The sequence below is a fragment of the Meles meles genome, chromosome 18, assembly GCF_922984935.1.
Source record: "Meles meles chromosome 18, mMelMel3.1 paternal haplotype, whole genome shotgun sequence".
Lineage (NCBI taxonomy): Eukaryota > Metazoa > Chordata > Mammalia > Carnivora > Mustelidae > Meles > Meles meles.
In genome coordinates, this window is record NC_060083.1 from 62,864,788 (window position 1) to 62,890,967 (window position 26,180).

General features: G+C 65.7%; 1 protein-coding gene across 3 annotated transcripts in view; it reads left to right on the plus strand.

Annotated features, from left to right (window-relative positions):
- Nucleotides 1-26,180, plus strand: part of BAIAP2 (BAR/IMD domain containing adaptor protein 2) — a 62,415-nt gene that overhangs the window by 14,170 nt on the left and 22,065 nt on the right. For all 3 annotated transcript variants that reach the window (XM_045984026.1, XM_045984025.1, XM_045984027.1), the window contains exons 2-6: nt 1,462-1,537; nt 3,975-4,061; nt 23,300-23,361; nt 24,093-24,164; nt 24,667-24,804. In XM_045984026.1, coding sequence (XP_045839982.1) covers nt 1,462-1,537; nt 3,975-4,061; nt 23,300-23,361; nt 24,093-24,164; nt 24,667-24,804 — 435 coding nt within the window. The remainder of the gene's footprint in view (nt 1-1,461; nt 1,538-3,974; nt 4,062-23,299; nt 23,362-24,092; nt 24,165-24,666; nt 24,805-26,180) is intronic.

Sequence of the window (26,180 nt, forward strand, 5' to 3'; positions counted from 1 at the left end):
CGGGGCGCCGGCTGCACAGGGATGGGACTGTGGCCGGGACACTGCGGGGCCCCCCTGCACCCCTCAGTGCTGCGGCTGCGTGTAGCAGGTGCCCTTCCCTTGGCTGTGTCCAGACGGGAAGGCACGCCCACCCTGTCTCCTTCCCTTGTTCCCCACGTGGCGTAGAGCCGAGTGGACACCCTCCACCAGCCTCGGTCCAGCCCCGTCCGTGAGCGGGTGGGAGCTCTGCAGGGCCTCGTCCCCTGTGAGTGCTGGGCTGTGTCCCTCTGCTGCACCCCGGGGTGGGCGGCAGCAGCGCCAGAGCCCTTCCCGCCGGCAGAGGGCAGGGAGGGGCCAGAACCGGTGTGACTGGGGCTGGAGCTGCGCACAGATGGGGGCTCGGGGCTGAGCTCACCCCGCCTCAGGTCACAGAGAAGCCTCTGGGGCCCCGTGGCCCGGGGCAGGGTGGGGCGCTTCCCCTCAGGGGCACCTGCTGTCACTCATCCTCAGGAAAGTTCGGACACGTGCCCGTTCTCATCGTGGACCTGAGCACAAGCATGTGGCCGGGACGGGTGTTCTTTGCAGGTTCCGTGCAGTGTCCTTACTGGCCGGGCTGGCTCCCGGCGGGCAGTGCCTGCTGCCCGTGGAAGTCGCCTTCTGCTGGCGTTCGGACACCCGTGTTTCTCTTGTGATGAAAACCTTGATTTGGGGGCGCCTGGGTGGCTCAGTGGTTAAAGCCTCTGCCTTCAGCTCAGGTCATGATCTCAGGGTCCTGAGATCGAGCCCCGCATCGGGCTCTCTGCTTGGCGGGGAGCCTGCTTCCTCCTCTCTCTCTGCCTGCCTCTTTGCCTAGTTGTGATCTTTGTCTGTCAAATAAATAAATAAAATCTTTAAAAAAAGAAAAGAAAAGAAAAGAAAACCTTGATTTGGTCTTGGCGGCGGAAATCTAACTTCTTCCAGCAAGAAGTGCAGTCCGTCGGGCAAAAGACCCGGCCCGCTGGGTCGTTCACCGCGGGGTGTTTGCAGACCAGGCCACGGGTCCCTGGAATCAGAGGCGACGGTCAGTGACTGCTGCGTTGAGTGAAGACGTCTGCGGGAGGGGCGCTGGGCGGCGCCGCATGTGCCGGGCAGGAGGGTTTCCTCGGCTGACTCAGCCCCTGTAGACGGGAGCGGTGCCCCAGCAGCAGCCCTTCTGTGCGCCGCCTGCCCGCCAGGCCCCGCAGCCCGTGCTCCGTGGTGGCTTGTTTGATCTGCAGAAGCCCCGCACGGTGCCGTGTCCTTGTCCCCACCGTGCGGAGGGGACACCCAAGGTGGGGGGGGGGGCAGGGAGTGTCTGCCCGAGGGCAGGGCTGGGGTCTGTACTCCAGAAGCGTGGCTGGGGCTTCGTGGTCTTCACCTGTGGGTTTTCCCCCTGTTGGGACGCTCCTGGGGTTCCCAGGTCACCGGGATCACTCACACCTGTTCTCTTCTTGCTTTTCGCAGACCATCATGGAGCAGTTCAACCCCAGTCTCCGGAACTTCATCGCCATGGGGAAGAACTACGAGAAGGCCCTGGCGGGTGAGGCCGCGGGGTGGGAGCACTTGGGGTGGGGGGGGGCTGGATGCAGGGGGAGGAGAGAGGGTGGGGGCCGCGCCTGAGGCCTGCGAGCAGCGGAGTCTGTACCCAGTGTGCAGTCCTGGGGGCAGGGCTCGGTGTCTGCCCGCGGCACCTAAAGACGGTGGCTGTGGGTGTCTGTCCTCAGAACCTTCGTCTGCGGGGCTGGGCGTAGGGCTTGGGGCCCGCACCATTCACAGAGACCCAGGACTCAGGGCCCTCGCTCGGGGAGGGGACATTGGTACCGGCACGTGCTGCAGGTGTCTGGGCCCTTCCAGCCCAGCGGCCGAGTCACGCTGTGGTCAGGGACGCCCGCTTCTCAGAGCCCGATGCTGGTTTCCCCCACCCAGTGTCTCTCCAGGGTGGGTGTCAGGCTGTCGCTCTAACCGTGACATCCTTGTCAGCAGAGCCGCTCCCCCCAGCAGGGAGGCTGTTTGTGCAGAGCGGACGCCAGCGTGTGACAGCTGTCCTGGGGTGTGCACGGCCCTGTGGGGACACGGTTGGGTGGGACCTTGGGTTGGGGGCGGCGAGGAGAGGGCTGGGCAGTCTCTGTGGTCCCCTGGAGACAGAGCAGCCAGTGGCACCGGGTTCCCGGACAGCGGCCTTGCTGGCCTGCAGCTGGAGATGTCTGGCCACAGTCCTGCCCACTGGCCCCGTCTCGGGGGCAGGGAGGGTCTCCGGTTGTGTGCCGGTCCACGACATAGCTTTCCACCGCGGCCCTGGTCCTTCCTCTTCCGCGTGGCTGTGGCACACGGACCCTTTTGCAGGAGAGTGGCCTTGATGTCACACACAGATCATGCCAGGAGTGTGGGGCAGGGCTCCTGGGTTCCTGCTGTGTGCGGGTGGGCGGCGCTAGCGCCTGGCCGTCTCCCTGGTTCCGTGTGGGTGTGGAGGGGCGGGGCCTTGCAGGTCTTCTGGTTTCGGGGCGCACACTGTGTTCTGCACCCCGCAGGCTCTCCCGAGCTGCCCTCCCTCCGCCCTGCAGCCCCGTGCACAGGGACACTGCCCCAGGAGCCCCGTGAGAAAGGAGGCCCAGCTGCTCGCCTCGAGGTTCTGTCCCTTCCTCAAGCTGAAATCTGGCCTGTAGGGTCTTAACGACGATGGCAGGTCCTAGGCTTTGGTGGCGACCTCTGTGCCTGCCAGGAGTTGAGAGCCGGCCCAGCCTGTGGGCGAACGTCCCGTCAGGTCTGCTGAGCCGAAACACACTGTGCAGGACAGACGCCCAGTCTGCAGGCCGGCGGCAGAGGGAAGGGGCAGGAGGGCGGAGCTGGGGTCTCGGGTACTGCGAGCAAAGCCCCTCGCGGTGCGTGTGGAGCCGGACCGGGCTTTCCTCTCTTCCTGGCTGGGGCGCGCTTCTCTTGGGCACCAGCATGCGGGGCCTTGCATGTGGCTGACGGGCTCCCCTTCCGGAGCCGCCCTCTGTAGGCCTCTCCGCAGCCTCACCTGGCCGCCTGGTGGGGGGTCGTCATCTCACTCCCAGTCAGTCCCGGTCATGGCCACACCCTGCCCTTTGATGTGAGGCCAGGTTTCCTTCCGGGCCTTTCTGCACCTACTGGGGACCCCTGTGAGGCTCTCCAGGGGCCGGGTATGGAGAATCAGGGCTCCCTCACTGCCCATTTCTCCAGACTGGCCTTCAGCACCAAGCTCAGCCAGACACGCCGCCACTGTCCCCTCTGCTGCCCCTCCCCATGCCAGGCTTGGCTTTTCTCTGATCGGCTTTGAGGAGCCCTCCCCTCCCAGCAGCAGACGTGGCCCAGCCATGGGGCTGCCGAGGGCGCGTGCTTCGTGGGAAGCCACCTGGAAAAGAGGCGATGGTGTGCCCAGTTAGACGCCGCGGCCAGGGCTCTGGAGGGAGCAGACGAGAGGCTGGCGCTGCTCCCAGCCTGTCCTCCCCAGCCTGTAAGGCGGGCGGGCCCCTGCGCAAGGTCGGCGGGCACTGGGCTCTTCCTTGGGCGCCAGGGGCACATCCTGGGCCCCAGTCGCCGTGGGGTGTGCGGTGGGCCCACGGTGTGGCCTCAGCTTGGAGACGTGAAGGGCGCTGTCTGCCCGCGGCTGGCTGGGGGGTCTCTGTGTGCACAGCTTCCTGCTGTGTCCTGCCCGGCAGGGTGTGGCCTCGTGACGTGTCCTTGGTGGGCCCTGCCACTTCTCGCCCAATCCGGGGGGCTGACGACGGCACCCAGGTGTTGACCGGAGTAGCTCTGGGCCTGACTGGGCACCACGTTCTTAGAGCAGCAGGTCTAACAGTCCCAACGAGAGGAGAACGCCAGTGAGAAACGGGGTGCGCTCAGCCCAGGCGGAAGGGCCGCGGAGCTCGGGGGACTGGCACGCGCCGCGCGCACGGCGTGGGTGCTGAGGATCCATCCGCAGGAAGGGCCCTAACTGTTCTTCTCTCGTCTCTCAGGTGTGACCTACGCTGCCAAAGGCTATTTTGACGCCCTCGTGAAGATGGGCGAGCTAGCCAGCGAGAGCCAGGGCTCCAAAGAACTCGGTAAGACCTCTGATGCGACAGAGACCCCCAGATGGGGGCCAGGTCGTCACCTATGCCTGGGCAGGACTGGGGTCCCGTCCTGTATCTGGTCCTGCTTCCACTGGGGATCACGTTCTCCTCGTCAAACAAGAAGCTTTTCTGAGAGAACCGTGACCCTTACAGCTGGCAAAGGCTGTGAGGTCCGCGCCTGGCCGCAAGTGGGGTGCACTGGGCAGCTTCAGGGTGCTCAGGGTGCACACTGGTGGGTCAGTCCCCCCGAGAAGCAGAGCGTGGGGTGAGGACCCGGGCAGATCCACGTGGCTGGTGTGGAGCGCCCCGCAGGAGGAGGACTGAGGTCACGGGGAGCACCTGGCATAGGAGGGAGACGGCACGCCCGCCCGTCACATGGGGTGACCTGGTTTGGTGTGTGCGCGTCACGTGGTAAACGAGGCGAAGGCCCAGGAGTGTAGCAGGGGGAGCTCTGGCATGGGTCATTCTCTCTGTACTTTCGCTGTTCTGCAAATTTTGTGCCGTGAGCTCATGTCGCTCCTAACGCAGGCACAAGAGTGAGGCGGGGAGAGTGTCCCCCACGCGCCCAGCGGCCCTGGGCGTGCCCGCAGGTGTGGGGCACCAGGCTGTCCGCGGGGAGCAGGCCGTCTCCCTCCCTCGGCGCCCCACGGCCCTCGTAGCCTTTCACGCTGTCCGCTGCCACACGTGGGGCCTCTGCACCGTGGCACTTTGCAGGGGCCTCTGGCATTGCCTTGTTCGGGGACACGGAGGCCCAGCCGGTTCGGTCCCCTGGCAGGCCCAGGCCACATGTCCAGGGAAGACGCTGCCCCAGCTGTGGAGACTTACGGGGCCAGGGGCAACCTGCTGGGTGGCATGCGTGGCCGGGGCCGGACCCCGCGTGACGGGTGGGCCCTGCTTGCGTGGGCGCCGGGCGTCCTTCAGCATCTGGGAGGCTGTGCTGCTCGCTGACCGTGGAGGGGAGCAGTCTGGCTCCACGGACAATGACACGGGGCTGACCTGCCCCTGGAAGACATGGGAGGACGTGGGGGGCCCGAGGCTTGCAGCTGCGGCCTCACCGGTGACATGGGGAACACTTGGGCTCCGAGGCCACCTGTGGGCCTGCCCGCGCCTCCTGGGCATCCTGGCTGCGGCTCTGGTGGCCACGGACTGGGCCCCTGCCCCCCTCGGAGGGGAGTGGTGTGCGTGACCCATGTGAGCTTGCACAGGGGCTCCTGTCTGTGAGAAGGGCATTTGAGCGTGGAGTCAGTTGTGGCTACGTGGGTCACGCATGGGCCCTGCGGTCGCACTCACAGAAGGGCGAGGGTCTGCCCATGTCTCTGTGGCCCCAGGAGGAAGGTTGGGTGTGCGGAACCACCCTGAGGTCCCAGAGCTTCTTGGTGGTGGGGCCCAGTGAGCAGCGGGGCGGCCTGTGCTGCAGAGCCTGGCGGCGAGGCAGGGAGCTTGACGGGGCAGGGACGGCCCCTCATGGCTCCAGGAGCTCGGCCCGTCTCCGGCTGGAATCAGGGAGTTTCCAGTTTGCTTTCCTGAGTGTTTGAACTCTCCTGAGGCTCACGTGGAGGCCCAGCACTGGACGGGAATGTTCTCTGCGTGCGTCAGGTGTTAGGCAGACAGACCTGTGTCCTCTCACCACGCACTCTGGCAACAAACATGGGCCTCCCCTGGTCTGCCAGTTCTCCCGTTCTCTGAGGCCCCGCAGTTCGGGCCTGTTCACTGGCATCTGGTTCCAAAGCTTGCCCATCACCCGCTCCAGCCGGAGGACCCCAACCCCAGTGGCCCTCCCCCCTCCCATTTCCCTCCCTCCCAACCCCTGGAAGCCACTCATCTGCTGTCCTCCTTTGCGCGTTCAGCGGCTCCGGACATCGGGCAGTGACCCATCGTGTCCTTGGAGCCTGGCTTCTTTCTCCACGGGAAGTTAGCGGTGGCATGGCGGGGCGTGTGCCGTGGTCTGTTCTGGGTCTGGCTGCTTCTAGCTGCAGAATTATCGTGAGAGTCATCCACGTCCCTGCGCGTGCCAGCGGCCCCTCGTGCCTTGACGCCAAGGGCTTCCCGCTGGATGGAGGCGCCGGCTTGTTCTGCCTTCTGCTGAGCGACGTCTGAGCTGTTTCCAGTTTGGGCATTTCCAAATTTGCATCCTGCTCGCGAACCAGCGCGGCGGTGAGTGTCTCTCCCTGCTCCTGCTTCTCCTCCTCGGCTGGGTCTGCGCCCCGCTCCGCGGGTGGGTTTTGTCCCTGGCAGAGCTGTGGGGCTCCCAGGTGGTTGGTTTCTCCCGGTGCCGTTGGCTTCTCAGTTCTGGAGTTGTTTTTAGGAGAACAAATGCGTTTGTTTTCAGGGAAGTCCGGTTAATTGATTTTTGTGTGTGTGGGTTTGTATCACTATTCTGACTGTGGTTATAACTTCTCTTTGCTGTTTTCTTGGTTCTCGGTTTGCTTCTACCGATTAGTTCCCAGACTCTCGGCCTCGGTCCTGGCTGATGCAGCTGCTGCTTCCCCCTCGGGAGCACGTCCCCAGCCCCGCCTTCCCGCTCGCTGGGATCCCGCCCGCCCTCGGGCCGGGAGTCCCTTTCCCAGTTCTAGGACCGCGTGCTCTGGTCCCCTTTCTCCCTCAGTTGGGGGACCCTGGGCACGTACGTAGGAAAGCACCTGAGCCCTCGTGTGTCTGCAGCTGCGTCTCTACTTGGCCAGAGGCTCAGCTGACTTAGAACTGCAGACGGGATGAGGTCTTGCCTCGGGCTTGGGGACACCACCCCCGTCCTCTGGGCCCCAGCGTCGGGCTGCTGATTTCTCCGATGCAGGGTTTCAGTTTGTGGTGAGTGTTCTGTGTTTCTCCTCCTGGAAGCATTGGGGATCTTCGTTCCTGGGGTGTTGCAGATCTTCCGACCCTGTGCCTTTGTGTGTGTTGTGGGGAGGGTGCCTCCAGGGCCACGGGTGGGCTGACCAGAGCCGGGTGTTGAGCTGCGACCCGGATGCAGAGGACAGGAGCAAGGGACGCACACACGAGTGCAGGGGGGCACAAGCGAGGCGTTCTGGCAGGAGTAAGCACGGTCTGGAGCGAGGGAGGGCGGCGGAGCCCTGGGGGGTGGGTCTGTGCTTTCTGGGGCTGCCCGGAGCCCTTCTCCTGCAGCGAGTGCCCTTGCTGGTTGCTGCGGAACATTCCACGAACACACCGGGAACGCCGTGTTTCTGTGTTCTTTCCGTCGGCTACTGGGTTATTCTGGGTGGGTTTTGCTGCTCCGAATGAATGTGTCCATGGGACCGCAATGCGGAGCCCTGGCCCATGCCGACTTCCGCGGCGCTGCCCTGCTAGGCCGCCTCCAATGTGGTGCTGGGCTGCGGGCGGGCGGCCCTGGGCGCTCCCTGCCCAAGTGCTATCACCCTTGGGGTCGGGAGTGGGCTTGGGCTTGCGCCCGGCTCGGGAGGCTTCTGCGGGTCTTGGCAGGGCTCCCCTCTGAGTGCGGCTCGGGCAGCCACGTCCCCTTCCCACGCTGTCATGGCACATCTGCGTGGACAGGACTCCCCTCCCCCACCCCCCGCCACCCTGGCCCAGACACCGCAGCTACCTGCCCGTCGGCCAGCCCGGCTCGGAGCTTGGGGGGGGGCTCGCTGGCCTCACTTCTCAGACACCAGGAGGCACTTGTTTTCATGTTGTCATAACTTGGGGCATCCAAGGTGCCCACGCACCAGGGGCAGATGATGCTGCCCAGGGGGACGCCCGACCTGAACTCGCCCCACACGGTAACCTGCTGAGAGAGACGAGGTCTTCCGGGCCCTTCTGAGCCTCTTGCTTTGCCCGCCGCCTTGAGGCCCTGGTGGAGATTTCATATTTGGGATGCTTTGCTCTTGGCTATGTGGACGGGTTGGGGTTCGGTGGCACGTTTTGGCCACCGTCCCCACGCAACAGCGTCATTGGAGTTTCAGGTGTTGAGGTCACCCGCCGAGGACATGATTTGTCCTGGTCCCTCCGTGCTTGGTTCCCTCAGTGGGTTGCCGGGGGCATCAGTGTGGGCTCCCCTCCCCTCCCCTTCTGCAGGCTGGTCAGGACCCCAGGTGAGGGGCCCACATGGGTTCCCGGATGGTCCTGCGTCTCGGCTCTCTGACGGGCTGCTGTGTCCGGCCCGGGGCCCCATGTTCGTGCGTGTGCTGCGGGGAGAGAGCACACCTGGCCCCTGACGATGGGTGTGGGTTCCGTGTCACGTTCCAGTCTCGAGAGCCCCCCGTGCTGATTAGCGAGCCGACAAGGCGTGCCCCTCCCCGCTCCTGGGACAAAGGGCCTCTTGGTTTCTCCCGTGGTCGTGGCTTTCCACGGCTGCGGGGTGTGACGGGAGTGTGCAGATGACACGTCGCGCAGTCCCGTCGTCCTGAGCAGCTGAACCCATCTCAACACGGTAGCCTTCTCTGTCCCTTCTTCGGGGCTCGAGTTTGGCTTCCTGCTGCCCTTCCCATCTGTGGCGCCGTGGACTTGCTGTTTCTGATCCTTTCCTGCCACGGCCTTCCCCCTCAGCACGGGAGTGGGGAGCTGGGGGTCCTGCTGAGAATGAGCGTGTGGGTGGGGGATTGGCCCAGGCCCGGGAAGGGCTCTCGGCCCTGAGGTGGTTTTCAGAAGCGGCACCTCGCCGCGCTGCTCAGCGGGGCTTCGCCGGCCCTCCGGCTGCCGACTTCCCGCCCGGCTCTCAGGTGTGCGCCGTCCTGGGGGCTGGAGGGTCGGAGACCCTGGCCCCACTCCCTGTTGTGTTCTGACTCCTCCAGCCCCCGTTAGGGTGGCACGCGCAGACCGTCACTGGACTGCGGCAGGACACGGCACCCCCAGCCCTGCAGAGCCCTTTGTGCCCAGAGGGAGGCTCTCAAGCAACACGCGCTGCTCAAGTGAGACCCCAAGGTTGAGGGAGTGGAAAGCCTCCCCCGGTGCTTTCCCACGTCTCGGCGCGAGCCGGGCCCCACGGCGGCCTTCATGCTCCCGGGCTGGGGCTGCCCAGACTCTGCCCGTCTCCCCGCACAGCAGGCGGCTGGCCGCTCTGCCTTTGGTCCCGCCGGTCTCTGTGCCCCCATCTCCAGGGCTCACGGGGGCACCCCCTCCCGCAGCAAGGCCGGCAGGCCTTTGCTCTGATACCGCAGGCGGCTTCGTCAGGGAGCGCGGGGACGGCCGCCTTCAGAAGCTTCTCGCAGCGCCTCTAACCTCCTCGCTGGCACCACCCACACTCGACCCTGTGCAGCTGCCTGCGGCTCTCAGACCTCTGCCTTCCCATCTCTGCTGAGGCTCGCCTCCCGTGTGCCCCCGCCCACCGCGGGGTAATTACAGAGCGCACCAGCCTCTGATCTGCGTGCTCCGGGCGGCTCTTCCAAGGCCCCGCTCTGCTCCGCTCCCTGTGGGCCCTGTGCTTGCTGGGGCCGGGCTCCCTGGCGGCTCCGGCGATGGGCGTGCTGCCCAGGGTCCGAGGCTCCAGGCCAGTCCCCGGCCTGTGGCCCCAGGGAGGGCACCCCGACCATGTGCCTGTCCCAGGGCCCTGCGGGGGACGGGGCGGGGTGGGACTCGCCAGATCTGAGTGGCTGAGGCCCTTCCGCCCGTGACTCCTTCCGTCTGAGTCCCTTGGAGGGTGGGCAGGAGGTCCTGTGTTTGGGCATCTTCCTGATCCGTCCGGACCATGAGTAGTTAGAAATGCCATCCGCCTGATATGGGAGCTTGCACAGGGCTACAGATGTTTCTAGAAGGCTCCCGTGGGGGAGCAGGTCAGGTTCTCTTCGTCCTGAAGGAGGCTGGTGTTTCCGTGGCTCGGCGGGGACACGTGCCGCCGGAGCACCTGCCCTGTGGCGGGCTGAGCCAGGGAGGCCTTGCTGCGGCGGCCGGGGTCCCTCCAGGCTCTGCACTCCTTAAAGGTTCGAGCGATTGGACGTTTCAGTTCAGGGAGAAACTGGAAGAGGAGTGGAAAGAGCTCCTGCTGCCTTCTCTTCTGGGCCACTGCCCCTTTCCCTTGCCCCCCTGACAACACCTCGGTTCTGCTCTAGCTCCGCTCTCTGTGTGCCACAGGCACGGGCAGCCATGGCTGGGTGTGTCCCCGACCTGGGCACGGAGGGCTGGCTCCTGGGCCCTCAGGGGCACTGTTGTGGCCGCCGGAGGATGGACTGTGGCTCCAGCTCCAGTCTGCCGTCGCGTGCACGGTTTTCCCCAGTGGTGGCTCCCGGGGGTGCTCTGCTCCGAGGGGGGCCAGGCGAGGCTGCTGTCCTCCGTGGTCTCCCAGGGTAGCACGTCCTGCCCGCTGGACGAGGCCTGCAGCTACAGCCTGGGCTCTCGTCGGCAGGGCAACTGCGTGCACGGGGCGGACAGAACCCGGGGCGGGGGGGGGTCCCGGCACACGTGTGAAGGGACTCGGGCTTTCGGCGCTGGAATCACTCAGGCAGCAGAGGGGATCACATCGCCCGCCATTTGGCCTCCCGTCTCTGCAGGGAAGTCTGGAAGGTTCTGGAGTTTTGGTGAAGGCAGCGCCGTTTAAAGAGCTGTGCGGCGGAACCTGCACTGAGCCCCTGTGTCCCCCACACGGGGTCACGCTCCCGCCCAGCCCACCGGTCCCGTCCACGGCCTGCTCCAGCTGCCTCATCTGTACGAACGGCCATTTGTCCCCTGCTTTTTGAAGCGGCCGCTGTTAGTGGTCTGGGACACGTGTGCGCCTGCGGGGCACCGCCTTGTAGCAGGCACTTCTGCTGGGACTAGGCCTGAACCCGCCTGCTTTGGCCCCTGAGTCACTGGATTAAGGAAGGTGTGGCCTGAGCACAGCCTTGCCCTTGGCCGCCCTCCACCTGTGGTTCCCTAAGTGAAGAACCCAGGCCCGCGTTCCCATGCCACCCGTGGAGAACCCCTGTGGGATTTGGGCACCTCTTCCTGGTTCTACGCACAGAGCTGGGTTTTCTCAACCTTGGCGTCTCACTTAGAGGTACCGCTGGCCTGAGCGAGGTGTGGCCGGGACGCGGGGACCACACGAGGGTGCGCCCTTGGCAGTGTGACCCCAGGGACATCACCCCTCCTGTGCCCGGTCTGTGTCTGGCAGAGCTGACCCAGGAACTGACCACCTGGCCAAGGAGCTCTCATGTGTCCCCGCTTCCCCGTCAGGCACCCTACCGCAGTCGGTCTGATGTGGCCCCTGCTGTCGGACCCCGACAGTAGGAATCTGGCATTTGGAGGCTAAATCAGATCCACGCTGTGGGAGCGATTTCAAGTCCCTAGGGCCTGGCTCAGAGGCCCTGTGTCACCCACACTTGGGCCCCATCATGCCTCGATCCTGCCTTTCCCTCCCCTTCCCGGCTAATGACACTGGCCCATGGAGAAGTGGCTGGGGCAGAAGCAGCCGAGCGACCCCAGAGGTCAGGACCTTGCTCTGCTGGGCTTCCTGGGCCACAGGGACCTGTCAGGGCTTGATACCGGACAGCCCTTTGTGGATTCAGGGACTTTGTCCTCCTGTTCAGCTTTGTGTAGACGAGAAGGGTCGAAGCCAGCCTGGGAGCTGGCGGAACGGCCTCACTGTCTTGAGCTGTGTTCCCTCGGTCCTGCTTGGCAGCCCAGGCCTTGGGGCTGGGGTGGTCTTGGGGGGGGTCCATTCTCAGGGTCCCCTGGGCTCAGATGACGTGCTTTCCTTCTGGGGGCCTCCAGGGCACCGGTTTAGCCCACCGTGGTGAGAGTGTTAGGGGCTAGACTGAGCCTCTGCCAGGAGACAGTAAAGGTCCTGATGGGATCCCTGTCTTGTCAGCAGTGGCTTTGGTGAGAGCAGGAGGGCTCTTCCAGCACGTTTCCTCGTCCCTTGGCACCCAGGGGTCTGCTTTGGGGCAGGAATGACAATGGGCACAGCAGTCCCTGGCTGGGTCTCCTCCTGAGGACAGGCTGGGGACCCAGGGTCCTCTCGCCTGCTTACCGGGGTTCCTGCTTGGAAGGGGCGAAGAGGGGCTTTCAGGCCGTCGTTCTGTCCTGAGCCCGTTTTCTGGGGTGATGGGGGCTGGGCAGGGTCTGTGAGGACCTGGCCTGGGGCCTCTGCTGTCAGCTCGTTCCTGCCCTGACAGGCGGCGTGGGACCCGTCCCAGGTCCTGGCGTGCCCCGGGAAGCTCGCGGAGGCCTCGTAAACCCCTCCCTGCGGCGACATGCCCAGGCCAGCCCCGGACCCCGGGGCCCCGTGCTCTCCCATGACAGCCAGTCTGGCCCCCGGACCTTGTCCTGTGACCCCACTGCGTGCCCCCCCAGGCTGGGCGCTATAGAGCACGTGTGCTGAGCTGCGTGTGGCGCGTCACCCCCCAGCCACCCAGAGCGTCTGAGGAGGTGGACAGCTCCCTGCTTTCTCGCTGGGGCAGAGCTCCTCTCCGCAGGGTAGTGGCCCGAGGGCTGGTGCAGGTGCTGGGTCAGGAGCCTGGGAGACCCCCTGGGGTGCCAGCCCTGGGAGGTGTGAGTGTCTGGAGTCCCTGGCGTTGGCAGAGGGCGGGCACGGCAGGAGCTGTGACATCCTGACCGTGGCGACTTGGCGTACGGATGCCCAGTCCTCTGCGGGTTGCCTCTGTCTGTCTGTGTCTCGCGTGAGCTCTGGCAAGTCAGTGCTTGAGAAGCAGCTGTCCGGAGAGCCGATACCTGCCCGGGCAGTTAGCGAGGTAGCGTGACAGGCAGGCTCGTGGAGAGCCGCTGTCATTCATGGACGAGGGTCCTCGGTGGGACCCCGTGAGGGGCTCACAGCAGCGTCTGTGCTCGGCGCCAGGCCGGGGCTCTGGGTGACCACTGGGGGTGTCTGAGCCCTTCTGGCCTTGCTCTGTCCTGTCCTGATGAGGTCTAGGCAGCCTTCTGTGACCTGGTGTGGGTTCACTCTCCCAGGTGACCTTGGTCACCGGTGTCTGCTTTGGGGGGAAACATAGGCCGAAACTCTCCGCTGTGTTCTCACCGCGCGTCTCCTGGCAAGTCACACCAGGCAGGGTGCAAGACGAGACTGGCAGGCGGCGAGCCTGCTGGAGGTGAGCCCCATTGGACACATGCGGCGGCGGGGGGTAGGCTGTGTGGGCGCTGTCCCCTCAGCCTCCTCGCAGTGGCTGCAGATGTCTCCCTGTGCCCGTGCCGTGGGGTCTGCGGGGAGAAGAGAATGGACTTGGAGCCCCCACCAAGCCTCTTGCCCACCCCTGTGCATGGTCACGAGTTCATGCCTCCACGTCCTCCTGCCCCGGCTTGTCCCTCCGAGGCCGCCCCTCTGCCAACCTGGACAGATGGCCCGGGGACCCCCATAGGACACACCTGTGGAGGCCTCAGGCTGCTGAGATCCTGAGATCTGATCGGACTCCAGGAGGGGCCGCCGCCTGCCCAGGGCCTGACCTGCAGCCCGTGGGTTGGAGGGGCCACGTGGGTCGGCTTCGCCTCTGCCCCTGCCAGGAAGCCGCACACCCAGGCGTCGACTGTTGGCAGGGGCTGTGCGGCCTCACTGCGCCTCAGAAGAGCGCGCGGGGAGGATGGCTGTCTGCTGCCATCGCCATGGCAACGCTGCCATCGGTTTTCCTCTTGCCCTCCCCCTCCCCGCCACCAACTGCTTTCTTCCTTTTTTGTGAGCAGAAGAACCCACGTCTCCCAGGGAGGAGCTGGTGGCTTGGAGGCTGGTGGAGAGGGAGGTGTTGGCCGTGGATCCAGGGTCCCCTTGGGGCTGTCGGAATTCCGTGTCCCCTCCCGGTGGCCTCACAGCGCAGGGCCCCCTCGGGCCCTCGGCTGTCTGTCTTCCCTGTGAGAGAGCTCTATATTTGTGTCTTCTTCGGCTAATTAGCTCTCGGAGCCGCCTTCCGCTCTGGAAGTCCCCAGAATAATTGAGCATCATGGGTATTTGCTTCAGAAGGCTCCAGAAGGTGGTGTATCTTCCCTGCCAAGTGTGAGCAGCTGACCCCTTGGCTCGGAGCCCCTCCTGAAGTGACATACCAGAGACATGAGCTTTCGGGGTCCTTGGTGGACACTTGAGACCGCAGGGAAGACTGGTCTCCGAGGAGTGACAGCGTGTCGCTGCACCAGGTCCGTCCAGCTCTGGGAAGACCGGGCCGGAGGTGGAGTCACCGAACGGAGGTCACGCTCCTCCCCAGTACCCTCTGGCACCATGTGGGGCTCTGAGGACCCTTCTGGTGTGTGGCTGCCCCGGGGGGAGGCAGAGACAGTCAGCAGACCCCCCGCCCCAACGGGGCGCGCACACTGTCCCATGGCCGCAGATTCGTAGCTGCTTCGGTCCCAGCTCTGCTTCTCGGGGGCTGTGGCGGGGCCCAGACGGGGTTGGGGTCCCGGCGGGCCTATGGCTGCCCCCGCCCTTGCCCCCCAGACTCTGCATCCCAGCCCCGGAGAACGCAGCCAGATCACAGCATTCCCCGGGCCTGACCGATGAACAGCACACCCTTGTCCCGAGGGCTCCCACCTGTGGGCTCACCAGGCTCCACGCCCTCTCCCCTCCCTGGCCTCAGGCTGCCCAAGCGAAGCCCCAGGCGAGAGCACCCCTCTCTAACCATGCTTCGCTTGGCCCGTAGGTTCCTGGGGTCTGTCGTGCTTCCTCCGCGCCCTGTGCTGGTCCGTGTGACCTCAATGTCAAGAAGCGCAAGCCGCCTTGGTGTGAGGGCACAGGCGTCTGCCCCCGGGCCCACCCGGGCCCTGGGGGGCTTCGGCCTTCAAGAGCAGCGCCTGCAGCCCGGGGCCCTTCCTGCCTCTGCCGTGGCTTCACATCTGGCTCTGCCAGGGCATGGCTGCCCCTGGGAGGGAGGCATATGGCCACTTGGGGTTGGGGTGGGGGGCCTTGGCAGGTGGCCCATGTCTCCTCCCAGGCCTTCCGTGCCAGCCCCTAGCGCCCTGGGAGGGGGTGGCAGGTATGTGCAGGGCCCTCCCCCAGAACCAGTCCCGGCTTGTCCCGGGGGCTTGTCTGGGCTGAGAGAGGCTTGACTGTGCCCTGACTACAGGCCAGCAGGTTATGGGATTCAGCTGGACGGCTTGTGGCAGCCCCAGGGAGACCCTCAGATGAGATGGGGTATGACTCGGGTCCCAGGCCTCACATTTGTGGGCCCCATGCCTCTGGATGTCCCCCTCCTGGGAGCTGAGTGCTCTCTGGGAGCCCCCTCGTGGTCTGAGAATGCTGGTCTTCCCGAGGGCTGGTGGGCCAGGCGCCGGCCTTGTCATTCCCCGCCCCGTTTGTAGCCCTACTGAAGATCTCCCCTTCCTTGTGATATCGGTTCCCCCGGGCTCCCCCCGGGCTCCCCCCACCCCGTGCCCAGCCCCTCTCATCCGCAGGACCCTATGCTGTTGTGACAGCCAGAGTCAGACAAGCGGATGACTTCCTGCCATGGGAAGGACACGGGCGGGCGTGGCAGGGAAGACCCCTCCTGGCCCTGACTGTGTCACTGGGGATGAGGGGCGTCAGGGGCAGGAGGGAAGGGGCCACCCATGGTACCTACCCGTAGCCCACAGGTGGGTAGTGGCCCAGCCACGGGCACAGGCCTGGCCCCACGGGCCGGCCCCCCGCAGGGTCTTTCTTGCCTGTTCGTAAGTGCTTCAGGCACTGCCGTCCTGCTTCGGGCGACGGGTGCATGGGGGGTGCTGCACCAGGTCCTGTCGCTGTCGCCGCTGGTTGCAGAGGCCGGCGTGTGCCCAGCCCTGTCCCTGGGGCAAGGCCTGTGCCGAACGATGGCAGTGCAGGCGTGCGTCGCTGGTGGGGGGGGCGTGTCTGTGCACGAGGGACTGTAACGGGACTGCGAGAAAGGTGAAGTCCAGCCGTCTGCGACAGTGTGGGCAGAGCTGGAGGGTGTCGTGCTGAGTGAGACGCGTCAGTCCGAGAACATACCACGGGATCTCGCTCACGTGGAATCTAAGAAACAAAACAAACAAGCAAAGGAGAAAAAGAGACAAGTCGAGAAATAGAGTCTCTACGGGGAGCTCACGGTTACAGAGGGGAGGTGGGGGGACAGGTGACGGGGACTTGAGGGCGCTCGTCCGGACGGCCCTGGCTCACGTCTGGAAGTGCTGAGTCACTGCTTTTTACACGCAAGACTGATCTTATCCTGGACCTTAACTAACCAGAACGAAAAGAAAGAAACCGCCCTCCCCGGCCGCCTCCACGTGGAGTCCCCGCTTCCTCTCCGTTTCTTGATTTGTCGGGATTTACGACACCTGTCCTTGTGGGGGTGATGCTCGGGGGCCTCCGGCGGGCGCACCTCCGCACGAGGCTGCTCACCTGCCCAGTGGGGTCAGCTCAGGCCTCGGGCCCCCTTCGTCAGAGCTGTCCCCAAGCTGGTGTCCTCAGGCCTTCGTGGCGCTGGCAAAACGGGGTGTTCCCTCACACCCTGCCGAAATGCCGTCCGTGCTTCTTGGGGGTTAGGCACCTGCAGAGTGGCTCTGGAGGGGCTCTCAGGAGGACGCTGGCCCCTGTCCCGCCGTCGTGGGCACACACGGAACACCATCCAGACGGCAGCCGGCGGGCTAGCGAGCCCCCAGCCCCACACCCCCCACACCGGTGTTTTCGCCAGTCTGCCAGATTCCCGCTCCCTCTCAGCGTCTTGTCATTTGAGGATTTTAAGAACACGTCGTATCTTGTGCAAAAAAAAAAAAAAAGAAAGAAAGAAAGAGGAAGGAAGGAAGGAAAAAAAGCAAAAAGCCAGCCTGAGTCTTCACAAATGTCAGTGTCGTGAAGGCGTGGGAGGGCCGTGGAGAACCAGACGAAGACCCCAGCGCGCAGGGAGCCAGGCACGAGTCCCAGCACCACCGGCGCACGTTCCCAGGCACCTGCCTGGAGCCGTGGAGGCCCGAGCAGTTCCCAGTGCTTGAAGCCGTGTTCAGTTGGACAGAACGCAGAGTTCCCAACGGAGAGAAACAAGGGCCTGCGGTCCTGGCTGGGGAGGGGCTCACGGACCGCCTGCCGGCCGGTGCCCAAGCACTGCCCCACGGAGGCGGTCTGCCTTCCTCGTGGGCGCGGCAGGCCCGGGTCTCAGAGCGCGCAAACTGGCGCGCTGCGGCCCCGTCCCCCAGGTTCAGGTTCGGCAGGACGCGCATGTGCACGCACACGAAAAAGCAGGGCTAGAGCCGCTGCGGCAAAACACTGAGGCCCGGGGACCTGGCAGGGGTGGGGGGGCTGGTGTTTGTTATTCTTGCGACCTCGGGATGGTTGGGAAGGTCGGGCGGGGAGGAGAGCGTGTGCTGTGCTCCAGGCCACGGGGAAGAACAGACTCACTTGAGCCATGACTCATGGCCCTCTTGGTGGCCCGGCAGTTCGCACTGAGCTTACCCGGGACCACCAGTGGGAACATCTGGGTGTGGGACTGTGAAATGGGCCTCAGGTGTGCCCTCGGGCCTTCCTGAAGCCCACACGGCAGCCGGCAGCCGGGAGCCAGCCAGCTGCAGGGGCGGGGGCGCCTCGTGCCTCTGGTTCCCACAGGCGGCGAGGCTGCCTGGGTGCTGGTCCTGGGTTTGGAGAAGCTGCTAGACGGGTCTCCCTGCTGCCGGCTGCTCACTGTGCTCCTGGTCTCCGGGCCCCATGGTGGCCACCAGGAGCCCTGGGACCCACAAGGCTGCGTCCCTGTCTGCTGCCAGCCCCGCAGACTTTCGTGGCCGCCTCTGAGCACACTGAGCAGCCCTGCTGCCGGGCGGCCTTCAGTCCCAGATCTGCAGGGCCCGTCGTCTGCATCGGCGCGTCCCAGGAGAGTGCCAGGGCGCCATGAGGAGAGCCTCTGGTCACCGTGGTCCCCGGGCAGCACCTGGCACAGAGCAGTGCTCACTGAACAGCCGGGGATGCCTGGCCGCGGAAGACCGCAGGCGCCCCAGCCTGTGAGCTGGTCACCATTACCTGCGGCCGGTTCATGAGCTGACACCGGCCGGAACCCTGCAGACTCTGTAACTTTCAAAAATTGGGTATGTGTACTTTTTTCTAGTTTTCTGGAATCTTTTTTCTTTTTCCAAAGAGCGCAGTTTGGGGAAACATGGGAAGGTTTTCCTGGTTCTAAGCTACATCACCCGTGTGGTCCTACGACGCTGCCCGCACGTGAGGCAGCTCACCACGTCCCGCTCTGTGTTCCCAGCAGCGTGCCCTCCACGGTGTCCTTGTTGTGGTTCCCAAAACGCCCTGGGATGTGTGGTCAATGCTTCTGTGGCACCTGCTCCCAGGACATGGCGGTGCCGGCGGGCACTGTCCTTCCCGTGGTCCCGTTCTTGCCGCAAGTGGGGCTCCTCTCTCTGCCTCTGAAGGGCCCTCCTGGCAGCCTCGGGCCTGCCCAGCTCTCCTGCCTGGCGTGGCCCCCTTCACCTCCCTCGGGTGCGGCCAGGCCCTGCATTCTCCCGCCCCGCCATGCTCCTCCGTGTGGCTGGGCTGCTTGTTTCTGCCTTTTTCTCTCTCAGTGCGTACTTTCGGCCCCCAGGGGCTCAGCAGCACCTGACCCTGTAGGGCCCATCGGGGCCTCTCTGCTTGCCTGGCTCCGAGGTTCCTGCTGGGACCAGTGCGCGTCTTTGAGGGTCGGGGGGGAATTTGCCTGCAGTGGAGGTATAATCGGCAAAAGCAGCATCACCGAGTCCCGGGACCGCCTCCCGCTGGGATCCCAGGGTTTGGTAGAAGCGCCTGCTCTCCCGTGAGGACAGCCCCTAGCCTCCCGCGGGGGACTCCCTGGCCCCCAGCCCATCCTCAGCAGCATGTGGATGTGTCCACAGACGCTCAGGCTCCCGGGTGGGTCCTGACCATCCCATCGTTGTCCTGTGTCAGCCCCGTGAGCCAAAACCGGCTGAAGCCCAGCCGGCCATTCCCTCCGCCTTCACGTCCCACAGTGGGCTGTGCTGACGGGGAGCAGCACATCGTGCGTCTCTGAGGAAGGGTAGCGTGCGTGCCTGAGTGTGCACACGTGTGCCTGTGTGTACATGTCTGCGTGCGTGCGAATGCGTGCCGTGCCTGAGTGTGTGCACGTATGTGTGGGGGCACCTTTGCACGTGTGCGTGTACCTACGTGCGCGTGTCTTGTGTGTGTGGATGCACACGCGCGGGTGCCGGCTGCCCTGCCCCTGCTGCTCCTGGGGGACGGGCATGGCCGTGTGTGCACCGGAGAGGACCGAGGCTCCGGAGAGCGCCTGAAACGTGAAATCCCTGAGCTGAGGGGCCAGTGGCGGGGTGGCTCGCGGCTGACCTGGTTGCTTGACGGGCAGGGTCAACAGCTGGCGGGAGGGTTGGTGACGACGGGGCCTCTGATTCAGATGCCTTTGTGTCGTGGACACTGTTTGGTCCTGCGTGAAGCCGGTGGTGCCCGCGGGCGTCTCTTCTCTCGTCCCGCCGGCCTTTAGCCCTGCTTCACCCGCACATCGTCCCACGCCTGGGAGCTGTTGGGCCTGCGGGTCCCCCGGCTCCGACAGGCCCACCAGGCCTCAGGGGTTGCTGACTCACTAGCCCCGGGTGTGGCGGGACTGCCCTCCCACCGCCCGCTGCGCCCTGGGTGTGGGCTCCTGCTGCCTGGCCCCCTCCGTTGACACTGGAGCCTTGGTGCTTCCTGCAGGTGGTGTTCCCGGGGCAGAGTCACCCGCCCGCCGGCTGTTTGCTCTGGCCACGCCAGGTGTTTGCTCTGGCCTCCCACCCGGCTTTTCAGGTTTAGGGCCCGCCGGAGCTACGCACCCAGGACGTGGATGCCCCGGGGCCCGTGCGTCTGCACCCAGAGGAGGCCGGGGGACAGACCGCGGCCTCCTTCCTGGGAAGGGGGTCCCCATTCCGTGCTGTCCCTCACGTGGGGGAGATGGGACGGAGAGAGTCATGGAACCCAGAAATCAGACACAGCCCCGGCCAGCTCACTGGCGCTCAGGACCGTCCGGGCCTTCGGGACGCGGAAAGCGCAGCGGAGGAGGAGACAAGTGAGCGCTAGTGCGGACGCCTGGGCTCTCCGTGTTTCTCGGGGAGTGTCATGCGGGGCGTCGCTCTGCCCTTGCCCCCTGCAGCCAGCTCAGGGCACCCAGCGGGGCCCCCCGGGGTCCAGTGCCTGCCGGGGGCTGGCTCCCCCTCCTCCCGCCACCCTGCGTGTTTCGGGAGCATATGGCTTCCCGCAGCTGCTTGGAAAACGCGGTTTAAAAATTGACTGTGTGGGCTGGTCGTGCAGCCGTGGGTTTGCAGCTCAGAGCTGAGTGTGCGCACGGGCTGGGCGACCGACGGCACGGCCACGGGCTGGGGGGGAGCCAGGCCCGTCGGTGCAGGCAGCGGCGGGGGGACACGCGGGGTCCTTCTGACACGGCGGCCACAGGGGGCGTAGTGGCCGCTCGCTGGACGGGAGGAATTCCTCTGCTGAAGTGATGGCTCTTCGGTGGGTTCTTAGCGTCCGCAGACGTCCTCCCTGAGCTGGTCGGCCAGGCTTCTCAGGAAATACGTGTTTGTTCATTGGATCCTGATGTTGACTTAACTGTGTCGGAGCCCGAAGCGTGGCCGATGCCGTGCGAGCCACCCTCGCGGGGAGACTGTGCTGCGCCACAGCCTGCTCTGGGTCTGACTCCCGGACTTGATGGCCCTCACGAGGGCTGTGGGGACAGAGGATGGGTGTGAGGGCGGCACCCACCGGGCCGCATTCTGGGCTGTCCCCAGGCTGCCCAGACCTTGTGCCGTGTGGGTGCTGCGCCCCTTGGCCTCGGCTTAACCAACTCCCAGATGCCCGCAGGCAGAGGGCCAGGTGGGTCCGGGGCCTTCCACACAGGAATCTCCCGTGTCACACACAAGACCCCAGGTGTTTTCCCACCTCAGAGTGGTGAGTGTGTGTTCTGGGAAAGTTCCAGAAGGCCACAGAATCAAGCTGGTGCTGCCCTCTTGGGTCTTAGGTTCTGGGCATCCGGGGCTCGGACCTGTGGGTCTGGGCCTGCTGTGGGCACCGCTCCAGCTACCCGGACGCATCCCCGCCGCACACACCAGACTGGGGCTCTGTCGCAGGCAGGGTGACAGCGGCCTGGCCTCGTCCCCAGGAACCCCTGGCCAGCGGGCACTCGCTCTTCTTGTCTCAGTGGCTTCCCTTCTACCAAGGCTGGCGACTGGGCCCCTTCATCTCACCTTGTGTCCCCGTCATTCTTGGCCTCTTCTCTCACACATCAAAGCCCCAGAGTCGAGATCGGTTGGGAGGAGGGACGAGGTCAGGACAGGCCAGGGGAGACTCGACTTCTTCTGCAGGGCTGGTCTGCTCATGTCCCCCCAGCCGCACACGGTTGACCACTGACCACGTGTGCTCGTGCTCTGACCCGACCACAGGAAGCCACGGCAGAGGCAGGGCCTTCTTCCCAGGGCCGTCCGTGCTTGCCCTGCCCCGTCCTGCGGTGCCTTCAGGCCCGAGGGCAGGCCCACACTTGGAGCAGCACCAGAACGGCTTCCCGGAGCACAGGGCGTCGACGGGCGTTCCCCAGCTGCGGCACTGGCGTCTGGGGTGGCCCGTGCCAGACGTTCCACAGACCGCGTTGGGCGGTCTGTGCCCAGGAGCTCCTGGGGGCTGCCTCTGCTCGTGCGTGTGTCCCTTGCTCACGCTCCCTCCAGCGTGTCGGTCCTGGAACTGCCCGTGTCCGAGGGGCACGTGCTCACACACGGTCACATGCCCCCCACACACTCACGCTCCGTGGCCAGGACACTGGCCCTTCCCTGGGGCAGGGGTGCCTCCCCTCCATCCCAGGCCTGCCCGCAGGCCAGGCCCTGGGGGTCTGTGCTTACCGGAGCCGCAGGCCAGAGGGCGTCTTTGCAGCAGTTGGGCTTAAGGCTGGCTGAGGAGGAGGGACATGTCAGCCGCACACCATCTGTAGCAGGACACCAGGGTCCCAGCCGCCCAGTGAGTCGGCTCCTTAGGACATGCGGCGTCCCTTCCCCCCAACCCCGACAGAAATCTGTGCGTCTCTCTGGGGGGCACTGAGATTCGAACAGCGGAGCTCAGGGCTGTGCTGACTGACAGGTCCGTCTGTACAGCTCCTGGTCACAGCCGGGGCTCCGTGTGCCCGGTGGACGTCACAGAACAGCCAGTGACCAGAAGAAGCAGACCTCCCCAGAGCCCGGTGGTGCTTCTGGGAGGGGAAGTGACCCTGGGGGCCATCTGTGCAGCTGGAGGCCACGCCACCCCATCAGGGTGCAGGGGCTGTGGGCCTTCGTCTCCATTTCCAGGTGGCCTTGCTGGGATACCCCTTGCGGCTGCCCCCCAAAATGGTCTCTGCGTGAGCAGGGAGGGCGTGCTGGTGTGGGCAGCAGCGCAGGGACGGGGCTCATCGGGAGTGAGCACCCTCGGGGGCAGAGTGGCCCCCGTTCCGCCGTGTCAGTGGCACACGGACAGCGTGAGTTCTGCGTGGCGCCAAGCAAATGACGTCCGGCTGCCCGTTCCAGCTGTTCTGTCTGCGCGCGAGGAAATGGAGCCGTTTGCCCGGGGCGGGGGGTCCTTCTCACCGGCACTGCAGGGCAGCTGGGCAGCCCTGAGGGTGTCCAGGCCTGGGGGCCCTTGTGCAGCCTCTGGCCTAGAGTTTCTGTTCCGTGGGCCCTGACTTGGGGGTGACCATGCTGGTGTCCTGGGCTGTGCGGCAACCTCCCCTCCGTGGCCGCAGCTGGAAGCTGTGAACCTGTTGGTCCTAGTGGCCATGCTTCATGATGGCAGCTGAGTGGAATGTTCCAGAGCTTTGGGAGGAGGAAGACCAAGGCTGAGCCTTCCCACGTCCCTGCTTGGGGAAATGTGTACAGAGCTAGATAGCGCGCTCCCTTTGTCCGCAGAGCCCCTCGGCGAGGCCCCCTGGCGCTGCGGACCTCAAGTGCCTCCTCGGGACCCTCGCCTCGGGGGCCTCTAGCCAGGTCTTCACCCCACGTAACCCACGTGGGCAGCACGGGCGGCAAGTGTGTTGGGTCCCAGTGCCAGCTGGGCCCAGAGTGGGTGGGATGGCGGTGTTTGGCAGCTACGCGTGGGAGCGGGACGCAGGGTCAGAGGTACATGTGCTCACAGGCTCACTTGTGGGCTCGAGATGTGCAAAGGAAGGGGCCCCCACTTGGGGTCTCTGTCGTGAACCTCAGCCGCTACCCCGCCACCCCGAAGTCGCCCAGTGGCATCCCTTGTTATTCTAGAATCTTCCATCTCGTCTCGGTGTCACCAGGAGAAACAGCGCCCTCTGCCCTGCCTCCGGCACAGCTCTGCCTGCTGGTCACCCGCATCCCAGACCCCGGCACTGGGCCCACCTGCTCCCTGCTCCCCGGCCACAGGCAGCTGGAGGGACCATGGCGCAGAGTCCTGACCTCTTCTCTCTTTCCTTTCTTCCACGCTGCCTTTCCAGGAGATGTGCTCTTCCAGATGGCCGAAGTCCACAGGCAGATTCAGAATCAGTTGGAAGAGATGGTGAGGCCCTTGGGGAGGAAGGGGCACACGTAGGGGCGGGTCGGACGGAGGGGAGGGGAGAGCAGGCTGCACCTTTGGCCACGTGTCCGTTTGGGAACCTTGTGTCGCCGTGTGGCTGCGCTCAGAAAGGTGGGCCCAAATCCCAGGCTCAGGACAGAAGTCACACAGTGGGGAGGTGATCCACTGGGGGGCCGAGGACATACGAGAGGACCTGGGAGGAAAGGGCCCTTGCCACGCAGGACCTCACTGTCAGCTGGCCGTAGGGGTCCGGCAGAGACACGGGGGGCAGGCCTGGGGAGCACACACTTGCCCAGATTCCAGGCCCAGCCGTGACCTAGCAGGTCTAGAGCAAGGGGTCACATGGGCCCCTCCTAGTCTGCCCGTGCCCGCTTGAAGAACTTCTCAGTGCCAAAGAGAAAGGGGGTGCGGGGGGAGCAGTTCCTGTGTTCGCCCTCGGAAGCAGAACCCCCGAGGCTGTCCAAGGCCAGGATGGTCTGACCTCCCGATTCCTGTTCCGCGCTGGTGCTTGGAGCCTCCCAGCTCCCCAGGCCCCAAGCCCCTGTGCAGGGTCACTGGCTCAGGGATCAGACAGGCCCCTTGCCCCTCGGGGTGGCCCGTGTCCGGGGCGTCGCGGTGACCGTCCGCCTCTCCTGGGAGCCTCCCCCCACCCCACCCCGCCTGCCCCAGCCTGTGTCGTGCTCATGGCCCTTCCGTGTTCTCTCTGTGTCCAGCTGAAGTCTTTCCACAACGAGCTGCTCACGCAGCTGGAGCAGAAGGTGGAGCTGGACGCCAGGTACCTGAGCGTAAGTACCGCACCCGTCAGGCCACCCGCGCCGCTCCCCTTGTCCCCGCGTCTCCCGGGAGGGCAGCTCGCCGCCGGCCTCCCACCCTGCAGGCTCCCCGCAGCCCTGCCCGTGCCAGCCAGTCTGGAACAGAGCACCGCGCATGGGGGCAGCCGGCACGTCCGACGCCCCACGCACACAGCTCCCGCGTCCCCACAGCTCGCCGCTGGCCATGGCGGGGACAGCACAGCACTGCCCCTGCCCCCTGGAGAGCCCGCACAGACTCCGCATCTGACCCTCCCCAGGGCCAGAGGGGCCCCAGGTGCCGTGCCCTGTCGGGGCATGTGGCCTGAGTTCCCAGGAGGCGCCCCAGCTGGGGGCGGCGTGGGAGGGCGAGGCCTGGGCGGGCTCTGCCCTCCCCGCCGTGGCTTGGCCAGCGGCCCACAGGCCAGGCCGGCTGCCACTGGGCGGGAGCGGGCAGGGCGGTGGGCTCAGCAGTCGCTGTGTGGTCTTTGCCTCTCAGGCCGCGCTGAAGAAATACCAGACGGAGCAGAGGAGCAAGGGCGACGCGCTGGACAAGTGCCAGGCCGAGCTGAAGAAGCTGCGGAAGAAGAGCCAGGGCAGCAAAAACCCGCAGAAGTACTCGGACAAGGAGCTTCAGGTAGGACGCGCCCCGGCCGGCGCTGCAGGGGCACGGGGGCCCTTGAGGCAGCAGCGTCAAGGCAGTGCTCTCCCCGGGGCCCTGTGGGTGGGACTGAGCAGAGCTGGGCTCTGTTCTCCTGGCGCGCTCGGGGCAGCAAGTACCTTCCGTCCTGGAGCCGGCCGGGGGCCCGCGTGGCACTGCGGCGCCCTGGTCCTGCGCTCAGAGCCGCGGTGAGGCCCCGGAAGGCTCGCCGCCAAAGGGGCAGGAACCCCAAGGATATCTTCCTGCTCTGTACCTCTGGGTTCTGCCTCCAAGAAAGACGTCAGACTGTCCCTCTAATCAGCTCGTGCCTGCCCACCGCCAGGACCGGGCCCAGAGCCCCTGCGGGCAGACGCTGGCTGATCAGGTGTCCCAGCCGCCTCGCTGCAGGAGGCAGGAGGCAGAGGGCACAGGAGGCCGTGGGAGGGGCCCGCCCCGGTGGGACTTCCCTCGAGGTGGTGCCCAACCTTGCAGGCACCGTGTGTGGAGCGGGCCAGGAATTGAGGACAGCGTGGCCCTGATACACCTGATTTACTGGAACCCTAGGCCTGCAGACACAGATCCGGCCCAGAGTACCCACTGCCTGAGGCCACAAGGAACTCAGATAAGGAGGAAAGAGAAAACAGGATTCTGGTTGTTTCCAAAGGAAACACCAAGAAAACCTTTCCCCAGTTCCCTAGCTATTTTGGGGTGTGGGGGGAGCCCCTGGGGTCAGGCATAGGCATTAAGCCCTACCTCCTGGGCCCACCCTCCGTGCCAGCTGTCAGGTAGGCAAGCCTGGGGGTGCGCCGTGCACCCCCTTTCTCGGCCCATGTGTGTGTGTCTGCCTCTGAGTGCCTTGGCACACCCGCGAGGTTGCTGGTGCCTGTGGAGCCCGTGCCCTGTGTCCTCCCTGAGCGTGGTGCGGGTAAGCAGGCCCGCCTGGTGGGGCGCATGGACCCGGCAGCAGTAGGGGCGGACCATGTCCCCCCCCCGCCCCGCCCCGCCCTGCGTGCAGAGCCCCACAGCCTGGGGAGGGGAGCGGAGCTGCCTGCCGTCCCCCTGCACTTTTCCTGTGCCAGACGGGCGTCCTTGCACCAGACTCTTGCCACCATTGTGTCCAGGGACGGGTGCCTGTGTCCCTGGGACTGTCCCGCAGAGGCATTTGCAGGCGCAGCTGCATCTGGGAGAGGCCCCGAGGCTGGGGGCAGGGAAGCCGCGCTTCCCTGGGCGTCTCCGTTTCGCTCCCTGCTCCCCCATGTCTTTTGCGATGTAGCTCCCTGAAAATCTCAATCGCGAACAGCGCCCCTGCCTCCTGGAGGCCAGGAAGCCCCTCGGTGCGGGTGTGTTTGCACAGGGCTCCCCCGCAGGGGTGC